Here is a 21,085-nt window from a genome sequence, read left to right as displayed (position 1 = left end):
TGATGGTATATACTGGGCCGCCGATGTGGTACTCCAGTCAAGGATTTATATTTATAAAACTGTGTTTTCTTGTAAGCTGCCCCTTTTGGCTCAGTGTTCCTCTCATCTGCTTTAAGTTTTGGCTGTGGTTTCAGGAAGCATGCACCAAGGGTATTTTAATATAATAGAAATTCACTGAAAAACACAAAGGTTACAGGGACGTTATAGTTAGGCTGACATTTCACTTGTACATACCTAGAGAAAGTCAGCAGTTATAGTTAGCTGAGCTAACTATAACTCGCGCCCCCGCAATGCACTCCTTATGACCTCACATATTACACCACTCATGAAATGGTCAGTGATATCACTGATGACATCAAGTGACTGTGAGTGTTTTTAAAATGTTTGTGAGTGTTAAATATATATAACAAGGTGCATCGCAGAGGCACGAGTTATAGCTAGCTCTCCTAAAATTAACTGCTGAATTTCTCTGGTTTTGGATGAGTGAAACATCAGATACAGCATGTGTGGTTTACTCCACAGATTCAAAAGCATATCAATGTCTGTATTACATTTCTTTTTTTAAACAATAGTCAATAATAAGACTTCTTCCTGAGGCATCCAACAAAATACCTAATTTTATTCTCTTTCACCCTGACAGCATCCAATGAAACACCGTCAATTTAACTGTACCTCATTCAGCTCCATCCTTCTACTGACTACTATTGCTCCTTCACTTCAAAATACCTATTGTACCTATTGGGCTAAAGAGGAGGCTGCGAAAAAGAGAGGTATTAACAGGGATTTGGGTTTGTCAAATGTGCAGATTACTTGGTTTGGCCAGAGAGGGTTAAAGTTTCATCAGTAGCTGGCTTTGGTTAAATCCATTGTGGATTCCCAAGCTCCTCACCTCATGGTAGTGCACCGTGGTGGCAATGACCTAGGCACATTGACTGGGGTAGAGCTGGAAATCCTAATGAAAGAAACCTTTGCAGAACTGATGCCACTTTCCCTCACACTGTCTTGGTGTACTCTTATATATCCCTGACAGAAATGTAAGTGGTCAAATCACTTCTGTCCACAGATTGACTAAGCCAGGAAACATGTTAATAAAATTGTTTCTGCATTCCTCAGAGACCATTGCATGGGCTATATCTATTACATATTCGCTTTGACATGCATGGAATTTATAAAAATGATGGAGTGCACTTTACAGATGAAGGCAAGAGGATGTTTTTTAAGTAACCTGAAATTGTGCATCCGGTCTTATGTGTAGCTGTCATATACACACAACCAACACACCAGCTCTTGTCAGAGCCAGCCTAGTACCTGAAATTTTGTGAAATTTTTTTCTAAAGGGTTTTTTTCTTTACTTTTTGGTGATCTTCATGATGATGTTGCGATCTCTGCGAATATGTCGCGAAAACAGGAAAAAAAGCAGAAATTCAATGACCACCTACATCACCTATAATATATAAAATAATATGTAAAATGATCCATTGCTCTATACATATTACTATATACATACTCCTTTCAAAGCATGTTTAAACTCATGTTTTTGTACTAAGTTTCTTTAAAAACCATCTTTCAGACCTAATTTCCGTTTTCGGGACATCGCAATGTCAGCCTTAACCACGCCAATCACGCCTTTTCCATAAAGTGAAAACACATATATGCACACATGATACCGTATTTTAAACACTATGGGTTTATTACAGTAAACTTCAAAGTCATGTTTTTCTAGTGCATTTCAAGAACAACCATCTATAAAACTTATTTTCCGTTTTCGAAGTGACTCCGGAGACGGCAATGACGTCGGTAATCGTTATCCCTTGGACATGTCGCCAAAATGAAAAACATAAGCAGACATTCAATGGCCACCAACACATTAAAAAATGATAACTATATAATTAATTCTAACCATCACAGGAGATAACTCACTATATAAACAATTCTATAAAAACTGTTGTCAAAATCTCAATATCTCTATAACAATGCGTATTAATGATTCACTGATATATTTTTTTTATATTTTCACTAATATTCATGACGACCTTGATAGTCGCGATGTCCAGCAATGGTGCACATGGAGCCGTGCTGGCAGTTGTGGCATCACAGCAAATATTGGCCGTGAATAAAAACAATTTTAGACACATAACTTGTGTCACTAACACCCCCATTTCTCAAACATATGGTCAGAGTACCCCTCCACTCTGACCCTTTATGTTAGCTTTTTCAGAAATTTTCAGCCTGGGAACCGTTCCTGATAGATAAAATCGTGGCTGCAACTTTCTGTTCCGGTTGCGTCTAGCCAATCGAAGCATTCCTGCTGGTGCATGCATTCACGATTCATCGTAAAACCGCAGCGAAATATTCCGCAGCCAGATATCAGTATAAGTTTAAACTTATATTTCTCTGCAACTACTGAATGGATTTACACCAAATAAGCAAAAGGCACTTCCATGAACCAATATCTACCTCCCTGCCAAATTTGGCGTGAGTCAGTTCAGCGATTCGGGCTGTAGGTGTGGGTTAAGGTTCCTATGGGACTTAACAATACAAACGCAACCTTCTTCGCGCCCCAAATTCTCGGTCCCCACTGCACGGATCACCCAGAAACTTTCCATAACATTAGAACCCACATTGACACTTTTTTGGAACAATTTCATGAAGATTGGTCAAAGTACGCCAAAGATATAGTCAAGTCCAAAAAGGCTTTCCTATGGCAACTAGGTCTTAACTATAACTACCTACTGGTGTTCGCCAGTAGGTAATATATATATGTGTGTGTGTGTGTATATTTATTATAAAACTGTTAAAATACATTTTAAGCAAATAATATGTAGTACTTTAATATAATGTTTAACATCAAATTGTGATTATTTATATTTTTAACTATTTTAGAAAAATTTCTTAATTTAACATTATTTCATGTGAGGTTCAAATTTAAGTCCCTGTCTTCATTATTTTTGATGGAGAGGTATTGCAGAACCAGTGGTTGGCCATGTGTGGTGCTGGCTCACTACTATCTTTTTTTCGTAGTACCTTTCTCTTGTGTGGTGCAGCCGTTAGAGTGGCTGACTCCAGAGCACAGGACTCACGGTTCGATCGCTGGCTGAAGCTTAGTTCAGCACCATGTGACTCTGTGCAATAGCTCGCTTAATTTCCCCGACAGCCCCTAGCTCCTTGAAACCTTAAAGAGTGATATGGTCGAGCTTTACAAATATGGATTATTATTGTAAGTTTGGCTTCACCCCCTTTCTCGGGGTGGAGACCTGTAAGTCTACCCTTTTCTGTGACTTACACTCAGATTTTGTGAGTAGTCCAAAACGGATGTACCATGTTACAACGCATACCATTACGACTACCTACTGTTACAACGCGACCATTACAACGCATACCATTACAACGCATAGCGCTTTGAGGTGCTGGATAGTGGTAAGTATAATTTACTATTCTAACTCCAGTCCCCGTGGACACTAGGGAAGGTGTTGGATAGTAAATTATACTTATTCCCTATCCTAGAGCGCCCCCCAGCGCAATGCGTTGTAATGGTATGCGTTGTAATGGTCGCGTTGTAACAGTAGGTAGTCGTAAAAGTTGCGTTGTAACAGGTGTATACCGTCCAAAACAGTAAAGTTCCTCAAAAGTGTAAGAATAAATTACACATGTAAATTACTTACACGTTTAAGTTAATTTTGTGACTAGTCCCCATTGTTTATACATGAACTACAGGCATGATATTGTGAATAACAGTAGCTAATAATTGTAAACACAGATATAGCAATTAATATGGCACTACACCTAAGCAGAGGGGTCGCGTGTTAGAGATAGAATTATACAGTATAGGTCAGGGGTCGTATTGGACTCTCATTAGAATAATGGTGCACGCAAGATAACCTCAGCTATCAGTCGTTGTGTGTAATCCTCACACCTCGGAGAGCAGTCTCACTTCTAGTCATTGTCAATGAGACAACAGAATATAACTGAGTATTGCACCAATTTTCATGAAATAGCATATCTAGAAATCTAACTCCACAAGCTTTTGATCATGAAGCTTCTTTCATACTGAGGGAAGAATCGACTTGGGGTTTGGCACTATATACATGCCATATGAAATATCAGTAGCACAGTCCGCTAGGAAAAGAGTGCTTGGAGCAGATAATGACGAAGGGAACATCTAAGGATGGGGTGGGGGGGGGGGCAATAGGAAGATGAGGGAGAAGTCGAATGAGCATGGTACCCATAAATTAGCTTTAGTGTCACTGCACTGACTCTCTAGCGAGCTTTTTAGCCAGAGGAAAGGCGGTGTCAACCCTGTCTCCTAAGTGCCAATAGTCCTCCTTTGTGGCGCATTCCAGCAACTGGAGCCGACGCTCTCCGGAGGAAGCGCGCTGACAGGCCTTCGTCGCCTGCTCGAATGGAGAGTTTCCCGGACACGGCTTCAGCACCCTGACCAGTTTTAAGAACAGGCAGCTTAAATTCAACACAGCCTCTAGCCAAGGGCTGTACACATATGTTTGCTCATTTTTGCCCTCTTTATGCACAGAAGTCTAAGGGCAAAAGGGTTTGGCCTGTCTGCCTGGTTGCCCGAGGAAGGGAGAACCTAAAAGGAGACGAGCATTTTCAATCTATTGAACACATGCTTAACTATGTTTACATGTTTCTTCTTTTTAAAGAGACAAGACTGAGATAGGGCAGAAGAAGGAAAACTTCTCAGCTGGAGATTTTGACTCGTGCATTATTTTATTTTATTTATCTTTTGCGGTCAAAGTTGGCATCAGTGGCCCTACCACCCCGTCTGATGCCACGTTAAGAGTCTCTCCATTTCCTTTCTTTCTGCAGCATGAGTTTGAAGCGTGGATTGTTTACATCAGTGCTTGCTCAAGCGGAGAATCTCACAGCGAGAGTTCGCTTATCCTGGCAGAACTCACTTATAATGAGCCCCCCAGCAAATGTGGCAAGTTCCAATCTGTGTTGTCATTGTACATGGAGGGTTGGCGCCCCGGCCCACAATATGAGCTTGCTTTGTTTAAATACCCTTTAATGTGAGGGCTGGTATGTGTCCGCCGTGAGGGCCCACGGGCAGCCGTCTCTGAGCTTTGCCGCAGCAGGTGTCTGTGGATTATACTAAACCACCAGGGCTAGGTGACATTCGTTGGCACAGCATCAGTGGCACCCAGGCAAGATTTACTGTCGCCTGGACATTCCATGCCATGCATTGCTCGCGCTCCCCAGCGTGTCATCTGATGCAGGGCAAAGGGGCCAACTGCATGTGGCTTGAAATCAGTCGTGGTGTGCCGCTGACCCACTGTGTGATCTGGTGCCAGCCACACTAGTCATAATGTGTGCCGTAGGCTCGCGAATTAATAGAACTATATGCTGTATATTCATATTTCGATGCTTGCTCTTTGTGCTGCAGGCCCACGTACTGCTTGCTAGCTGTGCAGTGTGCTGCAGGCTAAGGACTATTGCAACACCGTGTTTTGCAGGCTCCTAATCTGATAGTAGTGATGTGATAGTGCTGTGTGCTTTATGTTCTTTGCAGGATAACTGTGCCTTGTGATTTAGATCATGGCCTGACAGCAGTGCTCTGTAATGCAGAGTCCTGTGAGCTGCAGGACCCAGTCTTTGTAGCAGTGTTGTGTGCTTCCGGGTCACCATTTAATATTAGTGCTTTTTAGACCAGGGGCCTCATTTATGAGAAAAGACGCATCGCTGCGTGAAAGCAGCGATGCGTCACTTCTCAGTGCGCACTCCATGTGACATTCCAGATGCGTCATATTTAATGTATGACGCAACATGTCGCAAGGAGTTACAGATACGGCAGTATTTCTGACTTATCTGTAAGCGCAAAAGTGAAGCATTTCTGGAGTGTGTCACATAAGTGACGCAACTCCAGCAATGCGTCCTTTCACATGAGACAAGCCCCATGTGAGAGGGCCTGCGCCAGTTTTACGTCTGCTGTGAGGCAGGCGCAAGATTTTGACGCAACGGCGTCCTAAAAGTGACGCAGTGAAATCTCATAGATTTCACAGCGTCACTTTTATGACCCTTCCTTGCTCCAATACGCCCCCCCTTGCACACATTGTACCTGGCGCAGGTATAATGTGGCGCAGGGGTTTACAAAGTGACGCATCTACCTAGATGCGTCACTTTGTAAATATGGCGCAACAAGGCTCATTTTTTACGCCACTGGTGCGTCACAAAAAGTGACGCACCGGCGGCGTAAAAGTGACGCACAGCCTCATAAATGAGGCCCCAGGCTCTTAACTGGTACTAATGCTGTGTGCTGCACGATCACGGGTATATAGTGGTGAGGCTGCAGCATGCTTTTGTCTTGTCAGCAGGGCTGTGGGCTCAATATTTGATAGTAGCGTTTTGTGTTGTAAGTAGTACTTTAAATAGTCCGGTACTGTATGGTACTGAGTACCGGCACTTTCTTACTTTGAGAGGGAGAGTAACTGTACTTTTCAAGAAAAACGTAATACTTTCAATTGGAGAGTACCGGCACTTCTCAGAAACAAGCAGGTACAGAGTACCTGCACTTCTATTTTCCACTTCAAGCACTGGTTGTAGACACAGGATTTCATAGCAGGCTCATGACTTGCTTCTGGTGCTGTGAGCGGCAGGGTCATGGCTTGATGGCAGTGCTCCAGGGTCATACTTTTATAGAAGTTGTGGGTGCTGCAGACTCACAGTTTGTTAGTAGTGCTGTATGCGGTTGACTTGATACCGCCATGCGCTGAAGACTTTTGGCAATGTAGAAGCGCTGTGTGCTACAGACTCTTGTGTACTGCATCTGACTTTGGAGCTTCAGGACATGGTAGCCTGGACATGGAGGCCCTGGGTCTATTGGTGTCGTCAGGGTGCTTGCACAAAATATCAGAGGAAAAATATGGTGTGAACAAAATATTGTATCAAGAATCTTGAGGACAAAATTTTGTGAAGGTAGGTTTCTACGAGTAAGCAAACTTTAACTATATATTTAACTTCACATATATATGTACCTTGTTATTATATATATATATATATATATATATATATATATATATATACATATATATATATATATATATATATATATATATATATATATATATATATATATATATATATATATATATATATATATTCATTTTTTTACACCACAAATACATTCCAGTGATTGATTTTTTTGATTTATGTATTTATTTCCTTGTACCATCACCTACGTGTTTCGGCCAAAATTGTCTTTTTTTGTGTTTACAAAACTGAGAGTATTTTGCTGGTTCTCTTGAACACAGTTCTGAAGGAGAATGTTGGAGCACTGTAAGTGGGATACACACTTGACCTCCTGTACAGGAAATGACTGAGCCTTCCTGTTTTACGACTAGGTGAATAGTTATGCTGCAGAGCACCTACATGTGATGGTTATTCTTTTCATCAGGAGGTACTGCATATACTTAGGTCATCCACTTTCACTCTGACGAGGTCAGTACCCCAAACATCATCCATTGTCCTTGCTTGTGAGTTAATATGCTTTAGCCGAATTCAGAAGAATTACTTTTATGCAGGCAACTGTAACTAGTTTCCTCATCTTTCTGCCTCATAAAACGATGCTTTCTCTGGCAGCGAGAATAGATTGGATTACAGGCAGCTCCACCTTCCGCAAGAAGCAGCCCATTGGATGAAAAACAACAGTCCTCTTTTCCTCTTTCCTATGCCAGGATCTTTGTTCAGTCAAGCAAGCGAAGTTGAACTGGAAAGTTTAATTCCATTTTAAATTCCCACTATCAGTTATGGGTAGGAATGATTTTATTTAAAACTGTCAAATAGATCAGTGTCTGATTCCTTGGTCACACACCTCATGTCGCATCTCAGCTCCAGTACTTAAATCTAACAGAGAATGTGGCTTGGAACATCTACCATTTGCAGGTCCCCATTCACCCATTCACTGACAGGCCGAGTACCTATTTCTCAAAGTTTCACAAGAGTGCTGGTAACCAGCTGGAGTGCCCTTGAAATGTAGAAGACTTCTTGTAGCCAGGCAGAAAGCCACTTTGCCCCTTTAAACCCTTCGCCGCGGGGCTAATTCCCCTGTGGCGCTGGGGGAAGTGGGCCGTGCGCCGTGCCACGGTGCTTGTGACGAGCTCAGCTCGTCACGCTGCACGGTGGCGCTGTGCTCATGGCGAGCTGAGCTCGTCATGACCATGCCTGTTTTTCAGAACGCTCAGCACAGCGGGGCAATTAGCCCCGCGTGTGAGTGCCGCGTGTGTCATGACGAGCTCAGCTCGTCATCAGCACAGCGCGACCGTACCTCATGACGAGCTGAGCTCGTCATGAGTACTGAAGGACTGGGTTCTTTTGGACCCAGCGGTGCCAGGGCACAACACCTGAAACCTTCGTGGGTAACCTGCTCCGGCGTACAAGTCACAGAGACACGGGACACTTCCTTCGGCGTCAAAGATTCAAGGTTTATTTGCTGCAGGGAACACAGAAGTCACAGGAAGTACATCGAGTGTAGTTCGGGGAGACTGCTTCAAATTGGTTCTGTGGATCGCTCCTTTTATACAGTTTTTACCCATAGGATAACATTGAACACAAAAGTTTACAACCCGGTTCCCACATTTAGCTCCCAGAGGGGTCGCTTTGGTCACTTTGAAACTCACAAGGTCCGGAACATAAGTGCGGAAACATTTGGCGGTTCCCAACTGTAAAAACCCATCTTCCCACCATTAGCAAATTCCAATCAGTAGTAAAGTAGATCGAAATAGGAACGAAGACAGGTGCAGAGGAAGACGGAGACAGTGGGGAGATCGGAAAGGGTGTAAAAGGGGAGGTATCGAGAGACACGAGATACAGGCATCAAAGGGACGTGCCTAATGAGATGCACGGCTGAGACAATAAGTCCGTGCGGCAAGATGAGCCTCGAGCGGCGCCATCTGCCTTACAGCCGCAACCCCCTTGTCATAAAGACACTTTCAAAGAACATGTGTCTTCCGCAAATATCTTGGGAGTCCCAGGGTCGCGAAGCGGACAGCGTCCGTTCGCTGGCTACTTGAGGGCAAGAGACAAAATGGATGCCGTATCTAAGATGGAACCCGTGGGTACAGATGAGAAACCCACATAACAAACGAACGGTTTAAGTTAGCACAGCGAAACTGCGCATACTTACTAAACTCGTCATTTGCGGTTCATAGATACCAGACTCGACCATATTCGTGCGAGTCGAAAACACCACTTACAATTGTCACGGAACCTCAGACGCTCCTTTTGCCCTCATGTAGGCAAGCACTAGTCGAAATCATATTCGATATTCATCAGACCATCAAGATGTCGTTGTAGCATAGCTCTGTCCAATCGAGTCCCCTTGGTAACAGATGGTTGTCTCATACACGTCGTAGCACAGAGGCCACATAAGGCAGGACCACACTGCACGCAAAGGCAACACGTGAACAGGAACACTACCACAACCCCGATGATCATCAGAATCTTCCAACCCCAAGTCGACATCAGGCCCCAAAACCATCCAAGTAGCGTCCAATCCCCTACATCCACGTGTATGGATTCGGAGATCTTATGCAACTTCGAGATGGCTTGATAGACAGTAGGAGCATTATCTGGAATGAAAATGCAGCAGCTCGAATGGATCACCTTACATACCCCACCGCGATCTGCTAAGACGACATCTAAAACCATACGGTTTTGTAACGTCATAAGTCTCTCCGCCTGAAGTTCTGTGGTGATATTACCAAGGGCACTGGCAGTAATATTAGCTGTCGATTCTACCACTCGAGTCAACTGTCTCAGGTTCCTACTATTAACCATAGGTCCCCAAAACGGGAGGAAACCCTTGAAAAAGTCTCCTGCCTCTTGACCGGCAGTATCCTCTTCGCTAATTATGCCTCGTACAACTCTAGTCTTATGATAATCGGCATCTACAGTGAACGTCGGAGGCAACAAATTTGCAATAAAACATGAGCCCATGAAGTCTGCGGGCAACCATGTGTATGCTCGATCATAACAGATAAAGTAGGTACCCTTGGCAGCCAGAAACACAGGGGACGAGAACATTGGCAGAACGTAACTTTCAGTGCAAGCACTTGCTCCAAGTGGGGCTTGCGAACCACGACCCACAAGACAAAGATTACCTGTGTGGGGTACGACCCATATTGGAGGCGAGCTTTTAAGCTGCTTTTCACTAGTGAACATACTATATTCCCCTCTACTTAGGACCCTATAGGCTTGTACCTCTTCTTTAGGGATAAGAAAAGGATCATGGATCTCATCTTCCATATCCTCTATTGCCATCGATAGCAGCCTCTGATACGAGGTAGGACCAGAGCTGGGGGAACGTTGTTCTTGAATGGGGTGGAAACCCAGTGTGCTTCGAAACATTGTTTGGAATGCTCGAGCTGACCCTTGGGAACTAAACGGTAATACCAGATATGGAATTCCCTTACCCGCAGTATGTGGCATCAACCCACACACCCAACAATTAGTAGTGTTAACCACTAACTGATGCTGATGGAGGAGCTGAATAAAGGAATTGTTGCGGAATTCTACACGTCTAGCCTGCTCGTGTTCCGGTAACATATGAAAGGAATGAGGAGAAGCAGTAGAAGTAAGGTTAGGGTAAGGAGTAGGAGTAGGTGTAGCAGGTAAGAAGTAGGACATAGTATAATACACCCCACCCGTCAAAAATGCAGAAGCAGTCAGAAACAACACAAACAATTGAAATATGAAACATTTGGTACGACTGAGTTGCTGCAGCTTGAATCTGTATGCCTGAGCTCCTTCCAAATCATTCAGCTTCGAAAATGCCATTCCCTACGACCGTCCGCAACGTTTCTTGACGCACTTCGTTCTGTGCAGCAATAGTCAATCCCCAGGAGTTCCTAGGAACCGACGGCCTTTAACCTAGCGTCAAGACCTACTGTCCAGAAGGAAGTACGCGCGCGGCCCTACGGCCCTCAATACACAATATGTATATATATTAGCACAATATTTCTCAGCTGTGGAAGGAAAAAGATACAAGGAAAAAGCTTGATATATGTACAAAAAAATTTCAATGATACGAATGTTCAAAATTGATCATGGGAAACGAGGATATTGCAGTTGTCAATTTCAGCAAAGCAAGAAAATTTTATTTGTCCTTAGTGTGAGATCGCAAAGAATATCGATGTTTCCCGGGACGTGTCTGCTCGTCGAACAAAGGATCCGTTGAGGAGACAGCGTCCTGCTGATCAGTTGATTGCTTTGGTCTTGAGTCTTTTGCTGACAATGTTCCAACAGTGGCTTTCTGCTGCGCTGAGGGTTCTTCAACAAGCTGTGCGTCGCTAAAAGGTACAAACGCCGGCAATGTTTCTGTTTCTGTTGACGCAATGCCTTTCCTTACCCACGGGTCTGCCGGCAAGGGAATAGGGACTCGCTTACAATGGGTAGCATGTACCCAATTTTTCCGCCCCTCAAGACGAACGGCAGTCCTCGTGGCCAGGAGTACCTGGTAAGGTCCGGTGAATCGGGGGTCCAGATTGTTTTTGCGTGAGAAGTTACGAGTAACCACCCAGTCCCCGGGCTGGAGCTGGTGGCCTGGACCCTCCGTCTGCGTCGGCAAGGCGTCGTAAACCTGTTGATGAATTAACCTCAGTTTAGCAGTCAAGTCATGTAAGTAGTCAACCAACATCGGATACTCAAGATCAGAGAATATTCCTGGTCTAGGAACCCCCCACACATTCGCAGGACGGCCGAACACTATCTCATAGGGACTAAGCCCTATTCGGGAGTGTACAGTCGCCCTAGTTGACAGTAGTGCTAGAGGCAAAGCATCAGGCCACGAAAGTCCAGTCGTAGCCTGAATCTTCGCTAGTTTTAGTTTAAGGGTGCCATTGTACCCCTCAACCAATCCAGCTGACTGGGGATGATTGGCACTATGGAATTTTTGATTAATTCCAAGGCCCTTACACACACTCTTCATCACACTTCCAACAAACTCACTTCCGTTATCTGACCACACGACTCTAGGCATTCCATACCGAGGAAAGTATTCCTTCAGTAGGATTTTCGCAGTAGACAAAGCAGTATTGTCTTTGAGGGGGTAGGCCTCGATCCATCGGGAGAATGCGCAAACCACAACCAAAACATATTTCAGGTTATTGCATCGCTCCATATGGATGAAGTCCAATTGGATCACCTCAAAGGGATACGAAGGAGGAGCAAAACTGCCAGGGGGAGTTGGGGTTCCTTTGCCAGGATTGTACATTATACACACCATACAATTCTTCACCAGACGTTCAGCACACTTTGTAATGCCATCATTCTTCCACACATCAGCCAGCAACTTGCAAATGCCTTTCGCGCTAATATGTGCTAACCCATGTGCCATTGTCACAACGGCCAGTACATACGCATCAGGCAACATCCATCTTTTCTGATCCGACAAATCAATCCAGCAACCATTCACATCCAACTTTCCCGTACTTTCTTTCCACTTCGTCTTTTCAGTGTCGGTGGCCTCATTCTGAATTGCTTTCACACTCTCAACAGTATCTTCACACATACTTGATTCTGTAGGCCATCTAACCGAACTCGTCACATACATTCGAGTGCTAAGGTTCCGGGCAGTCTCCTTAGCAATCTCATCTGCAAACGCATTACCACGACCAACATCATCCGTTACTTTACGATGCGCACTACACTTAACAATTGCAACTTGTGCAGGCAAAGTCAATGCATCCAAAAGATCGTTCACAAGCTGGCCATGCTGTATTTTCGTGCCATGCGACGTTAAGAAACCACGCTCTCGCCACAATCGTCCAAAACTATGCGCTACACCGAAAGCGTACTGGCTATCGGTGTACACATTCACACGTTTCCCTTTTGCTAGCACACATGCTCTAGTGAGAGCAATCAGCTCTGCAGCTTGGGCAGAATTCTGATTCAATCTTGCAGTCTCAACAACAGTATTCAATGTTACGACAGCATAAGCAGTAGTCACATCGCCATTCGACAACTTAAAACATGACCCATCCACATACAGAGTGCCATCCGGGTCTTCCAATGGGGTGTTTTTAAGGTCCACTCGACCTTTTGTTTCCTCTTCTGTCCGCAAGTAACAGTCATGTTCTGCTACTTCATCTGACTCTGCACTAATTGGTAACAAAGTTGCCGGATTTAGGACATTACAACGTTTTATCTGAATGTGGCTTGCCAAGAGCGTCAATTCGTACCCAGACAACCTCGCACTCGTCAAGTGCTGAGTTTTCGTTCGATTCAAAAGAGTATCGACTGCATGCGGAACCATCACCGTAAGCATATTATCCATGACCAATCCTGCTGATTGTCGGATGGAGACCGCAGCTGCCGCAGTTGCTCTCAAACAACTCGGCAATGCTCTAGCTACCGGGTCTAAGGTCGAGGAAAAATATGCACATGGACGTTGCTTACCACCAAAAGGTTGCGTTAAGACACTCAAAGCACAACCTTCCCTCTCGTGAACATATAACGTGAACGGCTTGCTGTAATCAGGGGTACCTAACACAGGAGCCGAACACAATGAATCACGTAATTCAGAAAAACTTTTCTGACATTCTTCCGTCCATGGTAAAGGAGTTGAAACATCCTTGCACGTAAGAGCCACCAATGGTTTCGCTAGCAATGAAAAATTAGGAATCCACTGCCTGCAGTACGACGTGATACCTAGAAAGGCACGCACATCTCTTTGGGTTTGTGGCACAGCCATTCGCGCAATCGCTGCAATTCTCTCTGGGGTCAATCTCCTTCCCTCCTTTGACAATAAGTGACCTAGATAGGTTACTTCTTGACAACAATATTGGAGTTTAGAAGGTGACACCTTGTGATTCAACTCACAGAGATGTTGCAGCAACGACACTGTAGCAATTTTGCAAATGTCCAGAGTATCGGCAGCCACCAATAGGTCGTCGACGTATTGGATTAAAGCCGCACCAACCGGCAACCGAAACGCATCCAGTTGACCCTTCAAAGCTTGACTGTAAATCGATGGACTTTCACAGTAGCCCTGGGGAGCGCGTTTGAACCGGAAGCTACGTCCACCAAGAGAGAAACCGAAAAGGTCCCTGCTCTCTTCGGCAATCGGGATGCTGAAAAATGCATTTTTCAAATCAATCACCGAGAACCATGAAGCAGTAGCTGGAATCAGAGTCAGTAGCGCCGTGATGTCAGGCACAACAGGGAATTGAGGAACCACAATTTTATTTACCTCCCGTAAATCGATAACAAAACGATAAACAGGCGGTTTGGTAGGATCAGTACGTTTAAGAATGGGCAGTACAGGGCTATTACACACGTTTCCCCGAGTTTCTTCAATAACATCTTTCTCGATCAAGTCATAGATGATCGCTAACAAAGCTCGTTCACCATCAAGGGAGATACGGTATTGGGGAATACGTGGCAATCGCACATTGGATTTCAACTGAACAACATAAGGGGAGATATCAAGTAGGCCCACATCATTTGGACCCGTCGCCCACAAAGACGCAGGAAGAGAATTCAATTCCGGTGGAAGCTTATCGAGAGACAAATACATGGGAGAGACTACCCTCTCACCTAACGTAAGTTTTACACCCGTAGGGGAACAATACAAAGTTGCATACAAACGTTTAAGCAAATCCAGACCCAAAAGATTTTCGCCACAACCAGTAGTCAAAATCAACGGAGCTTCGAGCTCACGTGGCCCAATTTTAAGGGGCAAAGGGCGCGAAACTGGATTGCTAACGGGGGCGCCAGAGAATCCAACGGATACATTTGTTAAGCCAGACAAAGGTGCGCCAGGGAGTTTCGAATGCATGATAGAACTTTTCGCTGCACCAGTGTCCAACAGAAAAGGCTCAACGACGCCCGATGTAGCAACTGCGACGTAAGGCCCTCTCTGATCAACCGGAACTGATACCACTCCCTCTCCCTGTCTTTGGCTGTCCTAGTAATTACTGTCGTCAGTTCCCTGATCGACGTAATAATCGTCTACATTGTACTGCGCAGATCGTCCTTGCGATGATCCACGTTGATCGAAACAGTTATTAGAATTTGATGAATTGTCAGAACGATCATTCTGAGCACCACGACCTCTACCACGTGATGCGTGCTGTGAACCACCACGGCCTCCTTTGGATGAATTACCACTATTACGTTCGTTTAAAGCAGGACAATTGAATTTAATGTGTCCCTCCTGTCTACAATAAGCACATTGATTATACCCTAACGAGGATCTTTGGAAAGAGGAATCATTACGCGACTGCGATCGATTCGGTTGCGACTGTGATCTATTCTGCTGAGACGCATTCTGATTAGAACGCGGCGGATACGCTTGTTGTAACAACACTTTAGTTTTTAACTCTTTCGTCTTTTTATCAGCACGGTCATTTTCTTCTTTCTCTCTATTCTCGTAATATTGTGCCGTAGCCAATATCTGAGCTGAGGTAGAAACGGCCCATGCACTCTCTGAATTCTTTAATTTATTGCTCAAATCGGGCAACAAATTTGACACGAATTTATCCACAAACAACCTCTGTCCACCCTCAGTACCCATATCCTGTCCACTATGATCAATAAATGCTTCTTCGAACCTCGTAAAGAAGTCTGAAACACTTTCGTCTTTCTTCTGTTTGCAAGCGGACAGTTTGTCCCAATTTACTCTCATAGCTGGCATAAGAGTCTTCATTAACGTTATTATCCGCTGAGGAAGAGCAGTAATCAATTGATCGGGCTTAGTAGCAGCCACTTGTCCAGCATCTGCCGCTGTAATGGCAGCCCAATCACCACCTAATTCATTTGTGTGATCTTGGTGACGAATCTTAGCCCATACCGGTTGCGGTACGACGTTGCCAAACAACATGTCGATATCGGCAAGATTCATTACCGTAGCATCTACGAGCTGCGATAATTCCTTATAATACCCAGTAGGATTTTTACGAGGATCGGGCAAAGATTGTTTCACCTGAAGCACTTCCGATCGTTTCCATGGGAGGTGTATCCACACTCTCTGGAAATGTGCCGCTACTGGCTGGGCAGCATTAGTATTATCAGCTGGTATCCAAACCGGCGGAACTTCACGCATAGGATATTGGCCAGACTCGTCTTGTCTTTCAATATCCTCAACAAACAATGCATGAGGAATAGGAGCGGGACGAAGAGATAGCAACCGCTCAATAGCACGTCGGACATTAGTGTCTACTATCAGTCCAGTTGCGAACTGAAGCCGAAGTTCGGACAGGGCGGTCAGCACCTCGTCAGGCGCATCGGCCACTATCTGATCATGAAGGAACTTGCACATTTCGTCAAACACATATCTCTGAGTTGGTATGTTGAATTGATTAAACGTTTCGAGGACAACACGAGGTGGATTTCTAAGAGGGTTTACCATCCAACCCATCGCCATATTATATAGCGCAACACGTTCTCTGTTACCAGGAAGCTGACTACGTCTCTGCGGACCATCAGATCCAGCAGACCCAAAAACAGGTCCGAGCGACTGAAAGAAGTTTGTCGCAAGGGGAGAATTACGATTACGAGTAGAGGGAGAAGAGTAAGACACAGGACTAACAAGAGAAGGAGTAGAGACAGTAGCAACAACAGGGGTTAATAGCACAGGAGCAGTAGCGGGAGCAGGAGTATGTGGAAGCGGAGGAGCAGTAGGAATAGAAACAGACAAAGGAGCAGGAACAGTCGGAAGAGCGGGTGCAGGTTGAGGAACTGGTGGAGGAATAATAGGTGGAAGAACAGGTACGGCAGGGACCACAGGAGCTGCGGTACCCTGTACGTACGGAGGTGGCGACTTCATAAGATAGGACATTAAAGGATCCTCAACTGCCTCTTCCTTCTTATCTGACTCCGTAGGCAAAGCGGGATAGCATTTATCTATGGACATACGCTGTAGTCTCTCAAACACTTCCTTATCCTTATCCTCCTTATCACGCTGAAACTGCTCAGCTTTCTTCACTATAGTAGCAACATTATCTCGCTGACTACGTTTATTCTGTCTGATTTCTTTCTGTCGGGCTTCTTTGCGCCACAACCGAAAGGCATCAAACATGGCCGGCCTAGATTTACGTTCGAACAACTTAATTTCCAAGTTATCTAAGATCGACGCTTCGAAGCTACCGTGAGGTGGCCAACGAAGATCGCCGTCTTTCTTTGTATATTTAACCCAATAATCGTTAAAAGCAATCGGGCCTAGCCCATGTTTGCTATATAAGTCATAAGTAGGAGTTCCAACCGGAGGTATCGGACATGAGTCCTCCAGCAGGGAATCCGCACCACAAGGTCTAAAACAACTGAACAAAGTACTGCGACCAGGCATCTTGCACACTAGCCGAGTTTCACAAACTTCAAGGGTTACGGGATTTACCAAGTCCCAGCAAAGAACAAAACCCTCGGTCTTTGGCGGCTGCAGTCGTCAAACAAATACAACAACAAAGTACGCTAGCAAAGTGTCACCGACAAAAACACTCACACAGCGTTTACAACAAAAACACTCGCTAAAGTGTCAACAACCAAGAACTCTGGGAGCGACCCACAAATACTTAACTCAAAGATCGATGGCGTCACCAGGAAGGCCCGTCAATCGTCTCGCTATACCAAGGTCTACGCCAGGCGCCAAAACAGGTCTACAGTCAGGGCAGCAGTCCGTCGCAGCCGTCAGGAGGCGGGAATCTTCGCGGGAAAAGTCTTCGGGCCACTTATTTCGACAACAGGATCGATGAAGCGGGGTGCACCTTCCCTCGGAGATTTCACACGAAGTTCCTCACGATCGTCGGGCTCGGACCGGTACCACTGATGCAGCCCCACGTTGGGCGCCAACTGAAGGACTGGGTTCTTTTGGACCCAGCGGTGCCAGGGCACAACACCTGAAACCTTCGTGGGTAACCTGCTCCGGCGTACAAGTCACAGAGACACGGGACACTTCCTTCGGCGTCAAAGATTCAAGGTTTATTTGCTGCAGGGAACACAGAAGTCACAGGAAGTACATCGAGTGTAGTTCGGGGAGACTGCTTCAAATTGGTTCTGTGGATCGCTCCTTTTATACAGTTTTTACCCATAGGATAACATTGAACACAAAAGTTTACAACCCGGTTCCCACATTTAGCTCCCAGAGGGGTCGCTTTGGTCACTTTGAAACTCACAAGGTCCGGAACATAAGTGCGGAAACATTTGGCGGTTCCCAACTGTAAAAACCCATCTTCCCACCATTAGCAAATTCCAATCAGTAGTAAAGTAGATCGAAATAGGAACGAAGACAGGTGCAGAGGAAGACGGAGACAGTGGGGAGATCGGAAAGGGTGTAAAAGGGGAGGTATCGAGAGACACGAGATACAGGCATCAAAGGGACGTGCCTAATGAGATGCACGGCTGAGACAATAAGTCCGTGCGGCAAGATGAGCCTCGAGCGGCGCCATCTGCCTTACAGCCGCAACCCCCTTGTCATAAAGACACTTTCAAAGAACATGTGTCTTCCGCAAATATCTTGGGAGTCCCAGGGTCGCGAAGCGGACAGCGTCCGTTCGCTGGCTACTTGAGGGCAAGAGACAAAATGGATGCCGTATCTAAGATGGAACCCGTGGGTACAGATGAGAAACCCACATAACAAACGAACGGTTTAAGTTAGCACAGCGAAACTGCGCATACTTACTAAACTCGTCATTTGCGGTTCATAGATACCAGACTCGACCATATTCGTGCGAGTCGAAAACACCACTTACAATTGTCACGGAACCTCAGTACGGGAGGGGTTAACTGTATGAGTGTCACATGCCTTGTAGCTGGCCTTACTGGATGGAGAAATAAGCACATGTTTGCCTTGCAACGGAACTGGTGAGGAAGCTTAGCGTTAGAATCGTGCAAAATGTGATACCAACATGAAAGTTTGCACAGGGCTTAATAATAAGGTTAAAAAAACAAGTGATGACATAGACCCAAAAAATTGTACTGCTACTTTGCCTGTATACCGTCATAAAAGAAAATGGCCTTGTTGTCATTCTTCAAGCCAGTAGCACAACAGAGTGCAACAAGCTCACACTATCACAAAGAGTAATATATCCCTCAAATAGCGTGCAACAAACCCATTACTATGCACGGGGACAGTGCGGAGTGGGGTTTCCTCACTACCATACTGGATCATGCATTACTTCGCAAGACAGAGTGTGCATCATGCTCACTGATAAGACAGAGTAAGCCCCCGAACCCCCCCCCCCCCCCTCCGCCCCGGGCACAATGTGTAAGATATTTACTGTGACAAAGAGTGACATTTCGTTATCAACAGGAGGTATGACTGACACAGCATTGCAAGGATTTTTATTGCCCGAAATAGAAATATAACAGGCTATTTGCCACTGGAAGTGACACCAACATCCTCCACACAGGATATATTATAACATGCTCACTATCAGATAAAGTAAACATCTACCACAACATCTGGGATGACAGGGTGTCACACAGTCTTATCTCCTCAACACGAGTGGGAATAATATGCTGTTTTCGACACAGGCAGAACTGATTCTCACAAGAAAGGGAGTCATATGGTTACAGCTTTTCAAAGGGATCACTATGAGACTGAGAAGGAAATATAAGTTTTGCAGCTCCCAGAGTGACATTACAGTCAGGGGTGGGTTAGATGAACGACTTACAACAAAAAGGATGCGAGTAGCGCGTTACTCGCCGAAAAAGCACTTTGACACCTCGTCAGGGGTAGTAAGCGCTATATAAATGCAATTACAATACAATGTCATTTCTTCACTGTCACATAGAATGACAACTCTTATACATAACAAGGTGTGACCTACTCACTACATCAACAGTACTACCTTTCTCACAAGACATGGTGGCATACTTACTGTCAAACAGAATGACACGCCCATCTCCACCGCAGGGCTGGGTGTGGTCCCCGAAGCAGACACTGTTGCACTCCGTGCTGACTGCCTCATCGTACTTCCAGTACTCTGGGTCATTCCCACAAAAGCAGGCATAACCCGACTCCATCCCAGCCATCTGCAATGAAAGAAAGAGGCATCAGGAAGTTTGAGCGCAGACACTAATAATAGGTACCTCATATGAACCCTTGAACAAATATCCTGCCTCAGAGGAACTCCTACTAATCCTGAAGCAAAGGTCCTGGCACACACATGCTTCCTTTCAAACTTGGCCAAAGAATCTGGTTGGCAAGTATTTCCTACTGAAATACACTGCCTGTCATGCAAATACTTTCTACCAAACGTGGGTCAAACAGCCTGACAGACATGCACTTTCTATATGGCTGAGATACCCGCCACCCCCTCTCAACACAATCCCCAAGAATGGGAATAAGGAAACGTTTCTGAACTTTTGGAAGGCGGGAGGGAGTTACCCCCCCCGGCCGTATTTATTAAAATATGAAACAAAAGTAAAACATTAAAATAACAGTTTCATATCATGTACAATTTCATTTCCACATTACGATGTTTTGGCTGACCTTAACACATTTCTAATACAAAGGTTCTCCTAGCCGATACTAACATCCTACAAATGCATTTTAAATTGAAATTGTACATCCTAACGTTAAGGGCCAACGGCAAGGTCGTAACCGGTGTCAGATCCCTAAACCAGAACTCCGCCCTTACTTGTGAGGGGCGGGCGCACAGAGGACTGTACCTCTGTGCCAACTTCCAATTTCCCTTTTCTTGACAGGGGCCCCAATTAACTCGACGCCATCTTATTGGTCGTCCGAGGACTCGTGTGAGGTGTCTAGAAGGTAGCGTAGACCCCCCTCCTCACCCCACACAACTTACCACATCTGCCGTCGCAGATGTCCTGGCCCCGGGAAATTCCCAGGAGGGGCCCGTAGCCCCTCCTATCCAGGGAGGGGCCTTGACCGCCTTCCCGTTCCTTTCGGCGTCCCCTCCTTAGAAGGGACCGCCTCCTCATTGAGGGGCCAATGGCCACCTCCCCCCGGGCGCTCCCATCCGTAATGGGTGACGCCCCCCCCATAGGGATCTTCCAATTACTGCTCACCGATCATGACCTTACCGCCCGACCAAATAATAAATACGACAAACTAAACTAGAGAGACTAAAGAAAAAGGACAAAATTATTCCAAGTATGAACTGCTAAACATTAC

At 45.3% G+C, this 21,085-nt stretch overlaps 1 protein-coding gene across 1 annotated transcript in view; it reads right to left on the bottom strand.

Annotated features, from left to right (window-relative positions):
- The window catches only part of KREMEN1 (kringle containing transmembrane protein 1), a 363,157-nt gene that overhangs the window by 73,085 nt on the left and 268,987 nt on the right, over nucleotides 1–21,085 (bottom strand). The window contains exon 5 of the mRNA XM_086943299.1: nucleotides 19,827–19,980. Coding sequence (XP_086799425.1) covers nucleotides 19,827–19,980 — 154 coding nt within the window. The remainder of the gene's footprint in view (nucleotides 1–19,826; nucleotides 19,981–21,085) is intronic.

This window comes from Lissotriton vulgaris, chromosome 11 (assembly GCF_964263255.1).
Source record: "Lissotriton vulgaris chromosome 11, aLisVul1.2, whole genome shotgun sequence".
NCBI lineage: Eukaryota > Metazoa > Chordata > Amphibia > Caudata > Salamandridae > Lissotriton > Lissotriton vulgaris.
The sequence above is the reverse complement of the archived record's forward strand: the minus strand, read 5'-3'. Positions and strand labels throughout refer to the sequence as shown.